Raw genomic sequence first — 23,255 nt, forward strand, 5'->3', positions numbered from 1 at the left:
CAACAATCACTCTATCACTCCAGCACTTATGCACAAAAATAAACTTAGGTCCCCCATACACATTAACCAGGTGTAGGCTGAACAGCCTTTCAGTTGCCAGCCATCTTCCACAACTCCCCTCCACACACTTATGCACACAAAGAAACATTCTGGCCAAACATTTTAGTGTTCTCTGAGAGAGCTTATCTTGGCACTGAACAAAATACTTATCCATTGGGCACCCGACAGGCTGAGTACTTCCTGGGGTGAGAGTTGAGAGGCTACCATAGACATTAGATTGTCAGCTGATCCCCCGGAATCTGTGGGTTCAGTTTAACTTTAATCTTATTATGTATATAAAGAGCTTTATGCAAATGTTATAGGCATATTTAGAAAGAATGCTGCAAAGTAACAATGGTTTAAAAATAATTATCACTTAACAAAATGCAAAGTAAATGAACAAAAGAGAAATCCTAATCAACTCGATGTTTGATATTACCACCCTTTGCCTCCAAACAGCATGAATTCTTCTAACTCCACTTGCACACAGGTTTTGAAGGAACTTAGCACAAAAGATGTTCCAAATATCTTAGAGAACTAACTTTTATATCTTTTGTAGATGTAGGTTTGAGAAAGTCCTTCTGTCTCTTCATGTAATCCCAGACAGACTTCATGATGTTGAGATCATCACTTCCAGGACTCCATGCTCTTCTTTACGTTGAAGATAGAGCTTAATGAAATTGGTTGTATGTTTGTAATCACTGTCCTGCTACAGAATACATTTGGATCCCATCAGACAAGTATCTGCCTTTATTTCTCATTGTTTTGCATTGCGGACACCATTAATTCCCAACCCAATTAGCTGAAATGCAGCATAGAGCCTCCACCATGCTTCACTGTTGCTGCAGACACTCATTATTGTACTGCTCTCCACCCCTTCAGAGAACAAACTGCTTTCTATTAAAGACAGATTATTCAAATGTGACTCATCAGTCCAAGACACCTGCTGCTATCTTTCTACACGCCAGTCCCTATGTGTTCAAGCACAGTTTAGTTGATTAGCCTTTTTCCATGTTAAATCTATGATTTTTTTTGCTGTATGTCTTCCATGAAGACTTCTGGTCAGATTTCTACACACAGTTGACAATTGGGTCCCACTCGTTGCTGCCAGTTCTGGATTGATGGCACTGCTAGACATCTTCCAATTTCAAAGGGAAGTAAGCATGATGTGGCTTTCACTTGCTGCACTAAGTTTCGATGATCAACCATTATGGTACCTAAAGTTACTGATTTCTTGGTGCTTCTTCAAAAAATCTTAAACAACACATGTGGAAATCCAAATCTGCTGTGATATCTTTTCTAGGTGACACCATGCTGATGCAGAATAACAACCTTGTGTTCTGTTGTTGTGCTCAGCCTTGCCATGGTGTAAGACCTGTGAAATGAAACTTCTTTCCACAACTTTGCTGCAGAGTTTTGCTGCTCATCACCCAGTTTTAAGTCTCATACTCTGATGGTTAATGACTGTTTTTCAATCTAAATACAGTGGAACCTTGGATTAAGAGTAACTTGGTTTAAGAGGGTTTTGCAAGACAAGCAAAGCTTTTTAAACATTTGTAACTTGGTTTAAGACATAGAGATAAGAGAACCTCTGATTCGAGGCTTGTGGTTTGGGCACGGAAAATTACATGAAAATGTCCCAGGTGAGTATCGCGCTGTGCTGGTGTCTGAGTGATGCACAGCATTGTGCGCGCCTTGGGAAGTGTGTGATCGGCTAAAATTTGACTTACATTCTGCGTTCTGAGATGTAATGTTCACGGAGAAATGTAAAAAAAGAAAAGCACTACCCACCCACTCCTGGAAGTGTTTTGCTTTCAGCCCATAGCAAAACATTTCCAGAGGTGGGTGGGTGGTGCTTTTGTTTTTTCCTTCAATGTCTCCATGAACATTCCATCTCAGAATGCAGAATGAATACAAATACTGTACATTATTTTGTATTGTATTTTGTATTACTGTAATAAGTTTGTATAAATACAGTAAATATTTTTGGGTTGTGGAATTAATTGCCTGAGTTTCAATTATTTTCTATGGGAAAATTTGTTTTGCTATAAGAGTAACTTGGTTTAAGAGCAGACTCCTGGTACAAATTATGATCGTAATCCAAGGTTCCACTGTATTACCTAATTATTATCACCTGTTTGGTATAATATGTTACCACTCCCAAACCTGACTATAATCCTATCAAATCCTTGACTTTTTGCAAGGTGTACCTAGAAATATTGATTGTTGTTCTTTTTTAAAGCATTATTATTTTGCAGCATTTTTTTCACATCTGCCTAAAACGTTTGACAGTTCTATAGGTTCATCCAAACTCCGTTTGTTTTATGTAATTGGAGGATTTTTTGCACTCACACCAGTTCATGGTGCTACTTTTTCATTTGTTACAACTTTGCATCATCACATATTGCCCATTCATTCCTGCGCCCAACTATAGGCAGCAGCAGAAAGTTGTGGATCCTCACAGTGTGGAGAGGGACAAAGAAGCCAGCGCGACACTGGTTCTCAAAATACAGAGGAGGAGTTATGGGGGTGTGATGAGGAGAAAGAAGCAAAATATGCACAAGACTGATGGAACATCTATTACCAGTAAGCTGTGTTTACCTACATATAATGGTTTTCTAACTATATAATTGGTCAACGGTGAACTAGATATTAATATTATCAATATTACAAGTGTTTTGCAGGTTTTTACATTTTGTCATAAATTTTGGAAAACCCCTTTAACTAAACTGAAACAGGAAGTAATGAAAAATATGGTTAATACAAAGTAATGATATAACCATAAGAATATATACAATTAAAGGTTATAGTTTAGAATGATTTTTATTATCATATCAAGTTAACATTAAAAAAGGGGTTATATAAAATTAGAAAAAAAGCTTTTCTTATTTTTTTGTTAGAAACAGCACACTCTAGTCATTAGGCTATATCCGGTATTGCAGCTCAGACCAATTTGTTTAGCTGCAATACCAGCGTTAGTTTAATGATGTTCTTGGAAAAAGCTGCCCTTTTTTAAATCTATCAGCCCATGTTATAGACTGATCTTAGTTCAAAGGATTCATTTTATCATTAGAAAAGTGCAATTAACAGAAAAAAATATAACATTCAATTCCTCACTTGAAGAATGACAAGTAGAATCTGTTTCCTTTGCGTTAGTTTTTACTTTATCGCCATCTTAGTATGTGGAGAATAACAACAAAAAACCAGTTGATGTTTTTTAATCCCAAAATAGAAGCATTGAGACGCAGGCTTTTTAACTCATTTATCTTCTACAGAACTTTTAACTTTGAGTATAAATGGACTGCGCATCAATGTCAAAATCCAAGGGCGAAACGTGCGTAACGCTTACCTCATCGATGCTTGGATCCTGAGCTTGCGGCATATTGGGGGCTGGGGTGTCACAGTCCGTCATGTAATGTTCACAGTAGTCATACGCAGCTTTAGGGTCATCAACAATCAGTAGCTGCTGGATATCGCCCTAAGGAAACAAAATAAGGGGGAAAATGTTTAGAAAAAAATATCATATTTTATAGCAAGTAATAATTGACAGCCTTAATTGTACTTATATTGACTCTGGACACTTGCATTCACTTCCTCCAGTGAAATCCCAGTGCGGCCATATTGAAAAGGCACATATGAGTGCTTACAAGACATATAGGAAACATAATAGGCAACAAGGGGATAATAAACACAAACCTTCTGCAGCACATAAAATCTGTCAAAAGAAATGAATGCACAAACTTTTATTGTTCTTAAAACAGCTTCATTAGTTTGGTTGCCTCGAAACTATGATACTATGATATATGGCTCCTGCTATAGTGCTATACTACGTCCATCCTCATCCACGGTAATTTACATACACAAGCACAACTGTGCCACCTAGTGGAGGCAGCATTGTAATATATGCTTCAATATGTTTCCTATTTTTGTATGTGTATAGCACCTACACATATTGTAGCTTTATATACTAAGCAACTAGAGCCATGCGCACATTGGTGCAGTTAGTGATATCTAAAGATGGTGGAAGGAGATAAGGAAAGAGATGCATGTCACATATGCGCAAAGACATCTTTGTAACATTTCGGCTATGTTCCCACGATGATCTTTTGCTGAGGTTTTGGTGTTACAGGATTTCTGCAGCATTGCTGCCCCATATGTAAATTAGGTCAACTGCAGGTTTTTTTTTTTACATGCGTTTTTGTCGTATAGTTGATGGAGTACTCTTTGCTTATTCTTGGCATGTCATATTTCAAAGAGACTTTGTCACCAGGTTTTTGCTACCTCATCTGAGAGCAGCATAATACAGGAAAAGACCCTGGATCCAATAATTTATCACTTAGTTTACTGAGTGCAGCAGTTGTGCCACATTCAGAGCTTTTATATGTAGCGTGTATAAGAGCTCAGAGAGCAGCCCCAGCCCACACAACAGCTCTATGTATACATTGTCTATTAACAGTGAGCTGCTTATCATAGGAGGGGGTATGATCAGTCTAGCAGAGGAGTGAGATCTAGTTCTAGCAGTGATAATGTCCTAGTTATCAAACAATTATTGTTAAGTAAACAACAGCACACAAGCTAATAAGTGGCACATCCATGAATTCAGTATTTTAACACCTGCATCATACTGCCATAAGATTGCATATCAAAAAACTGCTGACAGATTCCCTTTAAATAAATCTGCTTTGTATTTGTTACTTCCTGGTATTTGTCTTTGACAAAACTTCATGTGAGCATTACAATAATTTTTAGTGCATATCATGCACTAAAACTACGTGAATTTTTTACTTGCGTTTTTCTGCATCTAAAGCAAGTCTATGGGTAAAATCTGCCATAAAACTCAGCAAAACAGCAAGAGAAATTAAAGCGCACCAATTACCAGGATTTTCCTATATAACCTAAAGCCAGTGCTATACTGGCACTATCAGGCTGATTCTCTACATACCTTTAGTTGTCAGCTAGGATGTATAGATGTTTAAACACAAGCAAGTAAAGTTTGTAAAATGAGCAGCTTTTTGAATAACAGCAGCTTCCGATCAGCTGATAGCTGGGATGGGTATTTATAGTGATTACGGCCCCCTGCCTGTCCATCCTCCTCCTGTTATTTATGCTAATTCTTTTATAGAATCATTTTACTAACTGACTAGAAGGACCTGTGCTGATGTCATACCCATGTGACCAGAAGGGGTGGGGCCTCAGCCAACATAGCTGATACCAGGAAGCAACATTATTTTTCTGTTGGCTGAGGCCACACCCCTTCTAGTCACATGGGTATGACATCAGTAAGGTCCTTCTAGTCAGTTAGTAAAATGATTCTATAATATAATTAGCATAACTAACAGGGAGAGGACGACAGGCAGGATGGTGGGAATCACTATGAATACCCCCCCAGCTATCAGCTGATTGGCAGCTGCTGTCACTCAAGAACCTGAAGATTTTACAAACTTTACTTGCTTGTATTTCAAAACCTATACATCCTAGCTAGGAACTAAAGGCATGTATAGAATCAGCCTGATAGTGCCAGTATAGCACTGGATTTAGGTTATAAATGAATATCCTGCTAATTAGTTCCCCTTAAATGACTTTAGGTTATATAGGAAAATCCTGGTGATTGGTGCGCTTTAATATGTCAGTGGATGTGAAACAAGCACCGCAGGTCAGTTTATGACAAGTAAAAACGAAGCACAGTGGGCAGGAAATTTCTATAAATCCCATCTATTTTTCTGGAACTGTAAGGCGCAGCGATTCTGACACATCAAAAATATGCAGCGTCAATAATTCACAGAAAGCTCATCATGAGCACACAGCCTTAATTGGATCTGAGCATAAAAGTTTGGATAATTGTGCTCACTAGTTTCTCTTTGCAATGTGCTAATTAAGGGTGCACTCAGTCTCTTCAATCTCTCGACTGGTTAGAAATAACAAGAGGGTTTATGTGATGCCATATTTCCATCCCCCATTGACTTGTTCATGCAGAAGGTGACCACTGACACCGCCCAGAGAATTTTGGCTACAAATAGCATTTCATCTGTTGCAACAGCACATGATGGTAAGAAAACAGGAGACAAGGCCTGGAGCCGGGACCCTCGGCAACCAATCAAATTACTTCTTTGATTTTCCAACCAGCTCTGGGAAATAAAAGCAATGATCTGACCCGTATATCAGGCCCACTACTTTAGATTCAATAAGAAATCGAATAAATGCATAGAATGAATCATGGAGCGCATCTTGAGACGTTTCGTGTTACAGGTGCTGTAGGATGCTGAGACCCCAGTGATGGCCCATCTGCCTATACCACCTCAAAAGGCACTAGTAATACACATGGCATTGGGGAGTCAGTTACAGATTCTACATGTAGTCACAAATCCGTTGCTCACTGTGTGGTAGGGATGCAGTGAGTGACAGCTCAGCCGCCCAATAGACTTCAGAGGGTACTGGGCTGTCAGTACTGTGAGTAGGATCATCCAGCAGTCCAATAATAGACTGGGTCTAATGGGCTTCCTCCAGGTGTCACCTTTCAGGGTGAGCACCTGGGTATTTAACTGGCTGGCAATGGTCAGACCATTGTTAGTCGTAACTTTGCTCTATTTTGCTGTTCTGATCTTTTGCTGCCTGACATTGGACCTTGCCTTTGACTATTCATTTGCCTAGCCACTTTTCCTCTAGCAGCACTGTTTTGACCACTGACCATGGATTGTGATCTGTTTACTCTTTTGTCTTGCCTGTCTGCCTTTGACGTACACTCTCAGTATTTGACCAAAGACTTCTTGACTCCCCTGACTCATGGCTTAGCCATGAGAAATAATATCCAGTGTCACAGATGTGTCACTTACTGCGCTGCATGCAGTAATTTGGAAAAATCCCTGTTTACCTTGCTGCAGAACTACCAGAGCTCAGTATAAGGCTGGGGTCCCACTTGCGATTTCCTCGCGTGTATCTCGCGTGAGTTTCGCGGTGCATCACCTTTCACAGCCTCACACTCTCCTTACAGTAGCGGGTCAGCTGCATAGAGATGCATGCAACCGACCAGGTGTGGGTGGGGTTACACAGAGTAGGAAGACTACATGGCACAACGCAAATAGTCCTCAAAGTGAAAATCTCCTGCTGATATAACAATGATTTTATTGAAAAAAAACACTAAGGGGCACTTTGCACACTACGACATCGCAAGCCGATGCTGCGATGCCGTGCGCGATAGTCCCCGCCCCCGTCGCAGCTGCGATATCATGGTGATAGCTGCTGTAGCGAACATTATCGCTACGCCAGCTTCACATGCACTCACCTGCCCTGCGACATCGCTCTGGCCGGCGAACCACCTCCTTATTAAGGGGGCGGGTCGTGCGGCGTCATAGCGACGTCACACTGCAGGCGGCCAATAGAAGCAGAGGGGCGGAGATGAGCGGGACGTAAACATCCCGCCCACCTCCTTCCTTCCGCATAGCCGGCGTGAGCTGCAGGACGCAGGTAGGATATGTTCCTCGCTCCTGCGGCTTCTTACACAGCGAGGTGTGCTGCCACAGGAACGAGGAACAACATCGTAACATCGGTATTTCCCAATTCATGGAAATGACCGAGGCTACACCGATGATACGATTACGACGCTTTTGCGCTCGTTAATCGTATCATAAAGGATTTACACACTACGATATCGCCTGCGACACCGGATGTGCGTCACTTTCAATTTGACCCCACCGACATCGTACCTGCGATGTCGTAGTGTGCAAAGTGCCCTACGGGGGATGGGCGGGATGTTTACGTCCCGCCCATCTCCGCCCCTCCGTTTCTATTGGCCGCCTGCCGTGTGACGTCGCTATGACGCCGTACGACCCGCCCCCTCGGACTTGCGATGTTGTAGTGTGCAAAGTGCCCCTAAGTCCTGTAAGTGATATATAGCAGGAGTCAGGCTTTCCTCTCCTACAACTTGCTGATCTTAGATTAAATAGCATAAACCTGCTGACAAGTTCGCATTGATTACACCATTGTTTCATGCATATTGCATGGTTGAAAATACTTAGTGCTGTTTTCTTGAAGAAATGATGATATTTTACACATGATACCTTCATGTATTCAACCTTGATTACATGTAGAGACTTTCATGCAGAGCGCAGCACACACTGGAGATGCCAAGATCACAGCACATGAGGGACGTCACACCGGTGTGCCGACATCAGAAGCGTTTGTGTCGTGCAGAGCCTCAGTAGAGATCACAAGGCAGTGGAGTATTAGGCAGTAGTAGGATAGTGCAGCACAAAGCGCTTCCAGCCTGCAGAACTTCATAAGGAGCTCACACTGTGCACAGACAACACCCCAGATAAAAAATATCACAAGAAACACAACGCCTGTGCCATTGTAATACCCAGATTAAACAGCTCTTCAGGCCGTATTTGTAATTCCGATATCACACAGAGCAGGTATTACGGTACGTGCACCTAAACGCTCATATCACTCACAAATATAACACTGCTGAAGTTGGGGTTTAACTCTTCGGGGCTATATTATTGAGCATTGTGATTAAATGCTTTAGTACATAACATGAATATATAAGTGAGAGAAGGACTACTGCGCCATGTACATCAATTTCATAAACTATAATCCAGACCTGACCTGAAGAGAAGAAGGTCTATGTTAATGAAGGCATTGGACTTTGGGGGCTAAGGCTATGTGCGCACGTTGCGTACTAGCCCTGCAGAAATTTCTGCAGCGATCTGAAGAGCACATGTGCGCTTTAGATCGCTGCAGAAATGTCCGTAGTGAGCGCCGATTCCATGCGCTCTGCCTGCAGCTCCTGCCATAGACAGAGCAGGAGCTGCCGGCAAAGCGCAGGAAAGAAGTGACATGTCACTTCTTTTTGCGCAGCGCTTCGGCAGTAGCCGAAGCGCTGCGCTCTGAGACGCCACGTGCGCACGGCCCCTGCACAATCTCCATAGACTGTGCAGGGGACGCAGGACGCATGCAGCTACGCTGCGCTGCAAAGCGCAGCGTAACTGCATGAATTTACGCAACGTGCGCACATAGCCTTAGGGAGAATTCAGCCCTGAGTCCCACCTGCAGCTTATGGAAGAGTTAGGAAACTCATTTTTGCAAGCTTTAGGCTATGTTCATTGCATTTTACCACCAGATCAGTGGTCTGTTGGGGCTTATGTCTGAAGCCCTGAAAATACAATGTGCTGACGAGGCTATGACTATAATTTTTTTGTCTATGTGGAGTTATATCCTCTGACTGTGCACCCCCCCCCCCCCATTAGCCACAGGTGATTTTATTCTCTAGTAGCAGGTTCCTTCCTGCGCAAACACATGGACGTTTTTAACCCAGGCAGAGTGATTAGAATAGGTACCCAGTATATGAGGTATGCCTTGATGTGGCTGCTGGGCAGATATATACAGTCATATGAAAAAGTTTGGGCACCCCTATTAATTTTAACCTTTTTTCTTTATAACAATTTGGGTTTTTGCAGCAGCTATTTCAGTTTCATATATCTAATAACTGATGGATTTAGTAATTTTTCTGGATTGAAATGAGGTTTATTGTACTAACAGAAAATGTGCAATCCGCATTTAAACAAAATTTGACCGGTGCAAAAGTATGGGCACCTCAACATAAAAGTGACATTAATATTTTGTAGATCCTCCTTTTGCATAAATAACAACCTCTAGTCGCTTCCTGTAGCTTTTAATGAGTTCCTGGATCCTGGATGAAGGTATATTTGACCATTCCTGTTTACAAAACAATTCCAGTTCAGTTAAGTTTGATGGTCGCCGAGCATGGACAGCACGCTTCAATTCATCCCACAGATTTTCAATGATATTCAGGTCTGGAGACTGGGATGGCCATTCCAGAACATTGTAATTGTTCCTCTGCATGAATGCCTGAGTAGATTTGCAGCGGTGTTTTGGATCATTGTCTTGCTGAAATATCCATCCCCTGCGTAACTTCAACTTCGTCACTGATTCTTGCACATTATTGTCAAGAATCTGCTGATACTGAGTTGAATCCATGCGACCCTCAACTTTAACAAGATTCCCGGTGCCGGCATTGGCCACACAGACCCAAAGCATGATGGAACCTCCACCAAAGTTTACTGTGGGTAGCAAGTGCTTTTCTTGGAATGCCGTGTTTTTTTGCCTCCATGCATAACGCCTTTTTGTATGACCAAACAACTCAATCTTTGTTTCATCAGTCCACAGGACCTTCTTCCAAAATGTAACTGGCTTGTCCAAATGTGCTTTTGCATACCTCAGGCGACTCTGTTTGTGGCGTGCTTCCAGAAACGGCTTCTTTCGCATCACTCTCCCATACAGCTTCTCCTTGTGTAACGTGCACTGTATTGTTGACCGATGCACATTGACACCATCTGCAGCAAGATGATTCTGCAGGTCTTTGGAGGTGGTCTGTGGATTGTCCTTGACTGTTCTCACCATTCATCTCTGCCTTTTTAATATTTTTATTGGCCTGCCACTTCTGGGCTTAACAAGAACTGTACCTGTGTTCTTCCATTTCCTTACTATGTTCCTCACAGTGGAAACTGACAGTTTAAATCTCTGAGACAACTTTTTGTATCCTTCCCCTGAACAACTATGTTGAATAATCTTTGTTTTCAGATCATTTGAGAGTTTTTTTGAGGAGCCCATGATGCCACTCTTCATAGGAGATTCAAATAGGAGAACAAACTGCAAGTGGCCACCTTAAATACCTTTTCTCATGATTGGATACACCGGCCTATGAAGGTCAAAGCTCAATGAGGTTACAAAACCAATTTAGTGCTTTAGTAGTTAGGAGTGTTCAAATCCAGAAATTGATAAGGGTGGCCATACTTTTGCACCGGTCAAATTTTGTTTAAATGCAGATTGCACACTTTCTGTTAGTACAATAAACCTCATTTCAATCCAGAAATATTACTCAGTCCATCAGTTATTAGATATATGAAACAGAAATAGCTGTTGCAAAAATCCAAATTGTTATAAAGAAAAAAGGTTAACATTAATAGGGGTGCCCACACTTTTTCATATGACTGTAAATGGCCATTTTTGTATGCTAAATATATTAATTTTTCCTAGATTTCCTTAACCAGTAATGCATATCTATATTCTTACATTCATGGTTTGCATGCTTTAGCTTTTCAGAGTGAAACTTTCTTTTTTTGTTATTATATGTCTTGTTCAGTTTAGCACCTACACAGACAGTATGTTGGGAGTCCCGTCAGTTTTTTGTCTAGGTTATGGAGTCATGTCTTCTGACTGTGCACCCCCTCATTAGCCACATGTGATTTTATTCTCTAGTAGCAGGTTCCTATTTGCCAAACACATGGAGGTTTTTAACCCAGGCAGAGTCATTAAAGTAGGTACCCCGTATCTGAGATATGCCTTGACGTGGCTACTGGGCAGATATAGAAATAGCCATTTTTATATACTAAATATATCAATTTTTCCTAGATCTCCTCAAGCAGTAATGCATATCTACATTCTTTCATTCATGGTTTGCATGCTTTACCATTTCAGAGTGCAACTGTCTCTTTTTGTTATTATAATGCTACAGATTCACAGTGGGCTCTGTCGGACATTATTTTCCGCTGTATCTGCCAATTTGAGGCAAGCAACAAGATGCAGTTGACCACATCTTAGTGCCTGCCTAAATAGATGGATACGGTGAAAATGATGTATGACAGATCACTCTCAGACTCCCCCTATATCATTAAAGTCACTGGTTACGTCAGCACATATGCCTTAATCCTGTTTTCTTGGGCTTCAGACATAAACCCCAACGGAGCCATTGACATGACGATAAAACACATGAACATAGCCTTACACTTAAAGATTAGTGAAACATATTTTTATTTCTTTAAATATGCTACAAGAACTGCAACGTTATCAAGTTATTTAACTTTACTCATCTATATAGCGCCATAATTTGCACAGTGCTTTACAGACATGATCATCAATGTCCCCATTGGGGCTCAAAATTTACATTCCCTATCATCATATCTTTGGAGTGTGGGTGGAACCGGAGAACCTGCACTAAACACACAGAAACACAGGGAGAACATACAAACTCCTTACAGTTGTTGTCCTTTGTGGGATTTGAACACAGGACCCAAGCATGCAAAGCATCAGTGCTAACCACTGAGCCACCAGGCTGCCAAATGTTGTAACATACTTCACTATCTTACTATGCTGCAGTGTTGTTTTTTTTAATTTTTCCTGCTTATGTTGCTTTGAAAGCTGCTTTCATCTGCTGCTCAGAAACATCCATACATTATTTTCATAGTCTGTGTATGGGACCTTTACTGTCTAAGTACTGGGCTTGGAAGCACAGCGGCTGAAAGCAGGGAAGCCTTATACATAAACATAGAATAAACTGGGCATTGACAGAGCATTGAAGCAAAGTGTTTGTAAAAGACAAAAGCAGAATAAGTTATTGAAGTATGGTACAAAAATTAATAGCTTTGCAATTTGGGATGTTAATTAATTAATTAAAAGAAAAGAAAAAGAATCTATTCTTTAAATATTATATTGTAAGATCATTTGTCACACAGCTTAGTGTACACATCTATGTATTATTAGTCCAAAGCAAATGTTAACGAGCATGCGAGACAGTACGATTGATGGAAACTGATTATAGGAAAATATAAATGATAATGGAGCAATTTCAGTGATATATCTGCAACTCGTGCAAAGCATTACATTGTTAGAAGTGTTTGCAGTTTGTGTTTGCCTGTGATTGTAGAGCATTGGTTCTCCACAGCCAAGAAGCTTCAATTTATTTCGTTTTATACAGTACATAATCATATAATTTCACTGGTTATGGAATAAAAAGTGCACATAATAGCACATAATATGCATCGAAGGCTGATGTATTGGCTTTTTGCTCAATTTAAGATAAAACCAATATATTGCTGCGTGTGACCGATACAAATTTAGGAAAGCTTTAAGACAAAAATACAAGCAACAATATATTGTAGATAAATGGCTGCCACTATGTATTGGTTTAATCTAGATCAGCGGTGCCCTACGTTTCTTACATTGACAGCCATATACTGCTCTGAGAGATGGTCATGTGCCACATCTAGTGCACCCTTTTCCCTCCATGATTAAAACCCCAAAAAAGCTTTCCCATGAACGCACACCAAGCCCTTGTGCCACCGCCCCTCCTTCCTTATAGACCTCCAAGTGCTCCCATTTTACTCGCATAGTGTATCCTTGTATCAAGCACACTCCTCACACTGTTGTATCCAGATTAAGGCCCTCTAGACGGCATTATCCTCTTCTATCCAGATTACCATACTTATCTTCCCATCTTCTCCTCCCATGCCAGTATGTGTGCATCCAAATCTCTTATTCTGTGCAGGGCTATTAATAAAAAAAGCCACCATCTGCAGCCCTGCACCAACCTTGCAGACAGCTGCAAGCCACATACCATGGGCCCATGAGCCACATGTGACTCCTGAGCCACAGGTTGGGGACCCCTGATCTAGATCATCAGGCCATGGATATGACAGACTTCTCAGCTTTCAGCTATAAAGGGGGGTACAGATGTTAGTATTGGCTCAAAAAGGAGCAGTCAGGAGCAGTTAAAAGGAAGAGATTTGGCACCCACGAGATCAGATGATCCACATATGATGCCAGAACTGTAGTTTGGGCTACAGGTTAGTTATACCTGTAGCATATTCACCTGGGAATATACCATATGACGAAAACCTGCATAGACTTGGTCATCGGGAGAAGCAGTAGTGGACTACAGCGGTTTACCACTGGTGGTGGGCTCGAGATTGGGTGGCAAAATGTGGGTCAGGAGGAGAAGCTGTTTGAAGGTTCCCTGGGTTTGTTTGGGTAAGTTCTTAATGGTAAGTTGTTAGGTTCCTCCATTGAGGGGATTGTCCACTACTAGGACAACCCCTTCTCATTCTCCATGTTTTCCACCACTAAAATAAAAAAAGCCTATGCTCACCTCCTGTGCTGGCCATGTTCCCAGGGCTCACATCAAATTGTAACATCACACAAGCCCCTGGCCCAATCACTGGCGGCTTCTCTTTCTGCCTTTGGACGTATAAGTAATTAATAGGAAATGAGTGACCAGCCGCATCTCTCACTTCCTGTTGGTTACTTATTCGTTTGAAGACGGGGAGAAAAAAGCTGGTGGAGATTGAGAGTGGAGCTCGGGTCATGTTACAACTTGATATGAGCCCCGGAAACGCAGGTGCCGACACCAATGGTACCACACGGGCATGGGAGGGGAGTATAAGCTTTTTTATTTCAATGTGGGCAAACAAGTGGAATGAGAGGTTGTCCTAGTTGTGGACAACACTTTTCAGCAAGTCCTAGAAAGCTGTTCAAGGAGCAGATAGTGAGCTAACACATTGATCTCTCAATATTCTTGAGCAGGAGGGAACACAAACAGAAGAGGGCATCTGTGCAATAACAATATACGGGCCCTTTGATGTCAAATAGATCATCATAATGCACAATTCCACCTGCTTTGGAGGTGGAGGTGGGTCTCCAAAGTACAAATCACACGAATGGTATGTACACCTGACACGCCCACGGGGTCTTGGGGGTTACTCGTCACTGGGCCAGTGTCGGTTTGGGATGTCACAGCGGCCTGTCCCGGTTTCGTGACCCCGGTGGTGACAATAAAGATGAGGATGGGGATGATGGGAGTTGTTATTCGTGACACCACCTGTGGTATGCAGCCAGTTATTAGCCGCCGCTCGTAAAGTTTCTCTCGTCTGGGGCAGATGGTGACGCAGCTCGGGTGTTGCAGCTCTACAAAGGTAGAGCTAGGCCCCAGGGAGGATGGGAGGGGTAGTCTCTGTCGCTGTGATTTAATGTTGCGGTGCAGGACTGAGGATGACGGTAATAACTGGACAACACAGAGGGCTGTAGTTTCCTTTACCTTTACTTGGCAGTTGCTAATACAGGCCCGGGAGTCTGTTCCAGAAGATGATGGGGGTCCGGTCAGCATGGAAGCAATTAGGGGATTCACCTTGCCAGGTGGTTTGGAGGCCTTCCTTGTTACACTATGTGTGCGAGTCTGTGCGTCCTTTCCCTTATGGCAGGCAGCGCAACCCGGTTCCGGGTACCGCCTGTGTAGCTACGGCCCCGGGCTCTATTGTGCTGCTTTACCTTTGGGTTTTCTTTGGGCCAGGGGACTTGAAATCTCCTGCCCTCCGGGCTTCACTGATGGGGCTTTAGCACCCAACTGTTGAGGACCCCAGTGTCCTGCTACTGCGCCTGGTTCTGGGAGAATTTGGGAGACAGCTCTCTTTCAGCGACGATGCTCATTCCTTGCCTCTGCTTGACTGCAGTGTTTTACTTCCTATTCCTGTGTGTGTGTCTGTAACCCTTTCTCCAGGCTAGTATCAACAGGGAAGCTCTCTTCCAAACAGGTTCTGAGCTCCCCCTACTGGCCAGGAGTTAGGAAGTGTTGAATGTTAAGATACTTAGCATAAGAAACCCCATCCTTGCCTCCAGGCATAGCATCACCCCCAGTGAAGAGGGCAACACTACTTTGGCTCCCAGACCCTGGGGTGCCACACACCCCTGGTCTGTAACTAAGGTAAAGTGTGGCCATGGAGAGGAGTGAATTTCCGCATTCTATGCAAACCACAGCTGAAATGGTATAGGCTTAGGGTGGGTTAGCTACGGGTGTGTTTGCTAGAGTAACTAAAAGAACAGGTTGGATGCAGCCAGAGATGTAAGTGGTACTGTACTGAGATCACATGCGTGATATTCTGAATCATTTGTAAATGCTGTGCCACATTAGAGTGTTGTTACTATCAAGTTTGCTCTGTCACTGTATGCAAAGTAAAAATGAATTGGTGTAACAGAGATGTGACTTCTTTTAAAAGAAAAGCACTTAAAGAAGCCCTAGGTGCATAACTGAATTACAGTGACAACAATTTTACGAAGAAGTACAATCCTAGGTGCATGAACCCCACTTTATTTATGGTATTGCAGGACATAAACTATCCTAACTCACTCTATAAAACACAAGTGGATTGCAGATAAGGATTAAGGACAAAGAAAATGTTTGAATGTCAGCGAGTGTAATAAATGGGAGAGGAAAGAGGGGCAGTTTGAAACAAGTAGAGAGACCACCGGGGTTAATCTGGAGCATAAATCCACAATGCAGGGAAATATAATCAACTCATCACCAGAGACAGACTCGTCTTTGTTCAATTATCTCCAGGCTTATAACTCAGCTCTCGTTGACAGTTTTTTGTGATGTTTGATATAATTAAAAAGATGAACAATGACTTATATTGGACCATAAAACTGATTTCAATCATGAGGTCTATCACTACCAAGCGGAGTTGGTGTGCTCCGGTCCTCCTCATGTTGTCCATCTCTCTTCTATTCCATGTTTCTACAGAATAATTTTTGCCTAGTTAGCAGAATTTATTGACCCAGAGATGAGTATTAGTGAATCATAGCTGGAAATAATTTCATCAGACTCCTGATTAAAGACGTTTTATAGCTTTAAAATTATTTGTTCTTGTCCTTGGAAAACCCTAAATGAACTACATGAATATGTATGAGCTCCTCTTCTCCTAGGTCATATCACTCTGTATTGACTAGGACCATAATCTAAAGGCTACTTTACACACTGCGATATCGGTCCCGATATCGCTAGTGTGGGTACCCGCCCCCATCTGTTGCGCAACACGGGCATATCGCTGCCCGTGCCGCACAACATCGCCCACAGCCGTCACACATACTTACCTGTCCGGCGACGTCGCTGTGACCGGCGAACCGCCTCCTTTCTAAGGGGGTGGTCCGTGCGGCGTCACAGCGACGTCACTGAAACGTCACTGAACCGCCGCCCAATAGCAGCGGAGGGGCGGAGATGAGCGGGACGTAACATCCCGCCCACCTCCTTTCTTCCGCATAGCAGCCGGGAGGCAGGTAAGGGGAGCTTCCTCGTTCCTGCGGCGTCACACGCAGCGATGTGTGCTGCCGCAGGAACGAGGAACAAACTCATTACTGCTGCAGTAACGAGATTTGAGAATGGACCCCTGTGTCGCCGATTAGCGATTTTGCACGTTTTTGCAACGATGCAAAATCGCTTATCGGTGTCACACGCAACGGCATCGCTAATGCGGCCGGATGTGCGTCACGAATTCCGTGACCCCAACGACTCCGCATTAGCGATGTCGTAGCGTGTAAAGCCCGCTTAAGTGTTACAATTCCCAAATCACATGATTCAGATCCATTTCATTCAGCAATTTAATGTAGAGCATATAAAAGATGGAGACACACCCTATAGCAGGGATCCCCAACCTGTGCAGGCCCATGATGGGTGTCTTGTGTGCATTAGTAAAAAATTTAGCAAACGGCTATGAAAAGCAGGTCTGCAGTTGGTGATTTTTGTGAGTAGCCCTCACAGAAGAGCAGATCTGGCCTTGGGGTTGGTTAGATACGTTAAAGGGAATCTGTCAGCAGGTTTTTGCTATGTAAGCTGAGCCTAGCATGCTGCAAGGGTTAACACAGAAAGTTCAGGCATGCCTGTGTTGTCAAAATCTGATCTTTTGTTTATTTGTGATGTTTATTTAAGCAGCAGAACCCTTATTATTACAGGACTAGAACCTCACCTGCACAGCAGTCCAACACACACCCTGTTAGTGACACCTCACTGTCAATGTACAATCTCTATACAGAGCCTGGTGTGGGCAGGGACAGATCTCAGCTCTACTACATGAGTAAAGCTAAAAATTGTGTCAGAACGGCTGCAGCCAGTAATCTAAGTGATACATTGTTGGATTTAGGGTCTCCTTGTCTACATCATACTGCTCACAGATGAGATACCAAAAACCTGCTGTCAGATTCCCCTTAAGTAAATAGTAAGCTGGACATAGGATGATACTGCCAGATAGAGGGGTGCTTGAAGCTGTATGTGAAGGCAAGGTTGAAGGTATTGATGCAAAAATACCGAATGAGCGTAAGGTAGCAACCCCTAAAAGCAAGTACACTGCCTTGGTGTGATGTTTGTGGGAAGCGTAATGAGTAACGAGTAACCCGAATGCCGTAATATTCATGTGAGTAGCGAATAGTGCGGAATTCGGGTTACTCGTTACATTACAAGTTTTTCCTCATTGACTTGTATTACACATACTATTCGGAACGAATATGTGAGATGTGAGTATTAGACAGTACGTGTTATGAGTATAGCAAGTACAAATAATTAGGTACTCGCTCAACTCTACTCAGGACCCTCCCTCAGAGCTGAATATGGCTTGAAAGGTTGGGGATCAATGCCCTATAGGTACTATTGGGCTATGGACAGTTGTGTCACACAGGTTGGCCCCATCCTTCTGCCCCATGTGTGATCTGAATGTAAGGCTTCTTCACAGACATGATGATGTTAAACAAGAAAAGGCAACTCGCCAAGGGCTCATACCATTCATTCATCATTTCATCAGAAAGATGACACATTTTGATTTTTTCTTTAGATTCAACCTTCCTCCACTTATGATTTATGATCCCACCAAGTCCAGGCTATCGTCAGCGCTTTGTAAAGTGACAATAGTTCTACCAGTAATAGAACATCTTCTGAAAGTGCTTTGCAAAAAATATTTCTATTACTAAAGGTAAAAAGGACCCTCTTTTTTTCTTTTTTGTGAAAGTAGTTTTATTGCACTGTGAAAGACACTTGGTAACTTGCTGGCAGGAATATATCTACTTAGACATTTTTATGAGGCTCTCTGTGAACACACTCACAGAGGAATGTGCCCCTGTCGAAATCTTACCCAAGGAGAATACATTCATTCTCACAATGCACTGTATGTAGTAGGAGCTATGAATGATAGCATTTTATATTCTTGTCACAGAGACTTTTCAAATAGGCAATTGTCCTCATGCCAGATATAGCAAAATGGCAAATATCAGTGACCGATATCCTACAACATGAGGGTTCCTGGTTTTACGTGAATAATATGAAGTTATCACTTTGTAATACTTCGTTTTGACAATCTTTTATAGTCTCTTTTTAATAAACTTTAATGTATAAAAGAAGCTCGGACACCAATAAGAATGACAAAATGTAACAGAGTAAGGACACAAGGTCCTAATTTTTTACCTATATTGAAGATTTCTATTTCATGAAACCTTATACAAATCTATATGACCAACAGTAAATTAATACTTTCCACAATTGAAGGTTTGCTACCATTGTTACTAATGCATCTACCCCAGAACAACCTCTGTTGAATAAACTAATATTTGTTTCTATCAATTTTAGTACATTGTACAAAATGTGGGGCATTCCAGTATTTGACTGGGTGCCCCCTGAGTGCTGTGCCCTGTAATAAGGGGTTAATCTGGTCGTTCCATGTAGTTTTCTGCCTCCTCCCTGTTTGTTGCAGCCAATGATTCTGCTCTCCTCCTCCTGCTTCCATCCTTTGTAATCCCATTCCCTGCCTCTTCCGGTCTCTCCCCACTTGGTGGGACCCGGAGGCAGCTGGCCCACCCTCCCTCCCTTTGTCAGCATTGATGGTTTCGGTGTGAAAGCTTACCTGTGTCTGGAGTCCGGCTGTGAGACAATGATTTGTACTGTAAAAGCTACCTGTGCCGGGAGTCCGGCTTCGACACAATGATTTGGACTAGGTTAGCTTTCCTGCACCGGGAGTCCGGTTGCGACACAATGAGTTGTACTGGTTTTGCCTTTTATTAAAATATTGTATTGAGTCACAGCAGTGGTCAATCCAACAACATTGGTGGTTTTTTGGTACAAAAGCTACCTGCACCAGAACTCTGGCTGCGGCACAACACTTTTGTACAGGTGTACTGTGATTTTATTTCAGTGGTTTTAGTTTGATATTTTGAGCTGTGACCGACCACCATCCACTAAAAGATGAGATTTGGTTATTAAATCTCGGAATAAAGAGAGTTCTGATTTATATACCTGAGTCTGATTCTTCATTACATGGGACAATCAGTTATGGGGTGGTTGGGGTCTCAGCAGTCTTATCACTACTTATTCAATAGGTATTCCAGCCTTAAGCATTCATTCCCTGTACATTGGATAGGTGATAAATGTTAAGTGGATAGGATTGTGACTGGTGGGATTCCCAACATGAGAGAGAAGAGATGACCCCCTATCCATCTTCTTCTCAACTGGATGGCTAGACCGAAGAGGAGTTTTAGTGGAATGGCAAGAAAAGTGCTTGTACAGCTTTGTAGACTTTGTATGGAGCAGCAAAGAGAATGTACAAGTGCTGAGTCATGTAAACTGCTCCCTGCAGTTGGGAAAAACTGAGGAAGTGGGGTCCCTTATATTGGGAAATAGTAGGGATCATAGCAATCAAAACCCCACTGATCTAGCATTTTTTAAACAAATCTTCAAAGTGAATCTGTCATCAGGTTTTTGCTATGTAATCTAACAGCATGATGTAGGCACAAAGACCCTGATTCCACTGATGCATCACTAAGGGGTGCTTCACACACAGCGAGATTGCTGCTGAGATCGCTGCTGAGTCACGGTTTTTGTGACGCAGCAGTGACCTCATTAGCGATCTCGCTGTGTGTGACACTGAGCAGCAATCTGGCCCCTGCTGTGAGATCGCTGCTCGTTACACACAGCCCTGGTTCGTTTTTTTATTGTCGCTCTCCCGCTATGATGCACAGATCGCTGTGTGTGACAGCAAGAGAGCGACGAAATGAAGCGAGCAGAGAGCAGGAGCCGGCGTCTGGCAGCTGCGGTAAGCTGTAACCAGGGTAAACATCGGGTAACCAAGGTGGTTACCCGATATTTACCTTTGTTACCAGCCTCCGCCGCTCTCACACTGCCTGTGCTGCCGGCTCCTGCTCTCTACACATGTAGCTGCAGTACACATCGGGTTAATTAACCCGATGTGTACTGTAGCTAGGAGTGCAGGGAGCCAGCGCTAAGCAGTGCGCGCGGCTCCCTGCTCTCTGCACATGTAGCGACGTTATGATTGCTGCTGCGTCGCTGTGTTTGACAGCTAAGCAGCGATCATAACAGCGACATACAAGGTCGCTGTTGCGTCACAGAAAATGGTGATGTAACAGCGACGTCGTTGTCGCTGTCGCTATGTGTGAACCCAGCTTAAGTTTACTGAGTGCAGTAAATAATAGAATCAGTATGCCAGAAGGAAAGGGGTTAACATTCCGCGCTGTCATGGAGACGATGAATCCAAGCTGTATAAATTAATGTAAGCGTTTTGAAGTGTTAAACTTTTTTTCAGGACATAAACTACTACAATTATGTCCTGAAGAAGAAATTTACACTTCGAAATGCGTAGATTCAATAAAACTACTTGGGTTATACCCCTGCTTCATCATCTCCATTAATACAGACTAGGGAAAAGAGAGCGCAAATAGGGTCTTACCAGATATATAAAAGGGCAGTGTGTAATGGTATGCACTCACCTTATGTGGTTGTGAGGGTCACAACCACCAGAGATAGCATACGTATAATGGAGGCTGCCGCAGCCCCACGTGTATGAGTCTTCAAAGCTGGAAAGGAGAAGGGGTTAATGCCGTGCTGTTGCCAAAAAGAATGAAAAATTGTTGATTAATAGGTCTATATGCGTTTAGAGGAACAAGACCTCTTCTTCAGGACTAAAAAAATAAACAATACAATACTGTTGATTTTTTTTTGGTCTTGAAGAAGAGGACTTGTACCTCGAAATGCGTATAGACCTATGGAATAAAATAATTATTAGTTCATCAACAATTTCTCATCCTTTTTGGCGACAGCGCGGCATTAACCCCTTCTCCACTCCAGCTTTCAAGACTCATCATCTCATTTGGCAGTGCAGAATTTTAAGCCCTTTACTCATGGTATATTAATTTTCTCTTTGTGAGACCACAGCAGCTGTTTACAAGCAGTATATGTGGTTGTAGGTACACAACCCGAATCAAGTGAGTCTAAATCCTATCTCACAATTCGTTTGTCTCTCAGATGAGACCTTAAATGCGCTTGTCTCCCCAATTTTTAGCCCTTACTTCAGAAAATTATATTATCACATTTTTTCTGCTACAGATGTAGCATATCTCAAAATGTTGAGCCCTTTTTGCCACACCCACATCACTAATTAGCAGTTTTCTGTGTACAATGTATATTGACAGAAAGCTACTAATCAGTGGTGGGGTGAGGTTAGACTAGTATGCATGAGGGCAATTGTCCTGTAGTGATCATCTCCTGCTGATACATCACTATATTGTAGGAAAACAGAAAAACACAGCCCAGTAAGTGGTCCTTTCAGATTACACAGCAAAACCTTGATGACACATTCCCTTTGTTCTCACACAGGATTGTTTACAGTGAATACAAGTGTAGGAAACTCTGAGATCTAAAGCTGGGTTTACACACAGCAACATCGCAAAGGACATCGCTGTAACGTCACCGGTTTTGTGACGTAACAGCGACCTCCCTAAGTCTCTGCTAAGTCGCTGGTGAGCTGTCAAACAGGCAAACCTGGCCAACAACTCAACAGTGATCCGGACCTGCAGAGCGACCTAGCTGGTTGTTGGGGACGTTGATAAGCAGCCTTTTGAAAGGGAAGTTGCAAACAAAGTCTCTGCAAAGTCTTTCACACACTGAAACTTTCCAGCGATGCATGCTGCACAGCTGGAAACAAAGGCCCTAGGAATGGTCCTGAACGATTTGTAACGATTACAACTTCACAGCAGGGGCCGGGTCGCTGATAGGTTTTACACACTGCAACATCGCAAACAACATCGCTATTGCGTCACCAAACCGGTGACGTTACAGCGATGTCATTTGAGATGTTGCAGTGTGTAAACCCAGCTTTAGAAGTATTTAGAGAGTATGGCTTTTTGGCCATTGTTAAAAATATTTTTTGTGGAAAAGATAAGAGGACAATTTTACTAAAAACTTAACACACGTAAGCTATAACTCTTTTTGTTCACATTCTAAGATATCAGAAAAAGTGACTGGATGATAATAAATAAGGTATTTATTCTAACAAAGAGGTAGGAGTCGGCCTCACAATCAGACTTAGGGGCACTTTGCACACTACGACATCGCAGGTGCATTGTCGGTGGGGTCAAATTGAAAGTGACGCAGATCCGGCATCACAGGCGATATCGTAGTATGTAAAGCCTTTTTGATACCATTAACGAACGCAAAATCGTCGTAATCGTATCATGGGTGTAGCGTCGGTCATTTCCATAATTTGGAAATGACCGATGTTACGATGTTGTTCCTCTCTCCTGCGGCAGCACACATCCCTGTGTGTGAA

The 23,255-nt window shown here is 42.6% G+C and overlaps 1 protein-coding gene across 1 annotated transcript in view; it reads right to left on the bottom strand.

Annotated features, from left to right (window-relative positions):
- COL11A1 (collagen type XI alpha 1 chain) overlaps window positions 1-23,255 on the bottom strand; it is a 300,012-nt gene that overhangs the window by 169,138 nt on the left and 107,619 nt on the right. The window contains exon 5 of the mRNA XM_075322198.1: window positions 3,389-3,517. Within this exon, the coding sequence (XP_075178313.1) occupies window positions 3,389-3,517 (129 nt within the window). The remainder of the gene's footprint in view (window positions 1-3,388; window positions 3,518-23,255) is intronic.

This window comes from Anomaloglossus baeobatrachus, chromosome 8 (genome assembly GCF_048569485.1).
Source record: "Anomaloglossus baeobatrachus isolate aAnoBae1 chromosome 8, aAnoBae1.hap1, whole genome shotgun sequence".
Lineage (NCBI taxonomy): Eukaryota > Metazoa > Chordata > Amphibia > Anura > Aromobatidae > Anomaloglossus > Anomaloglossus baeobatrachus.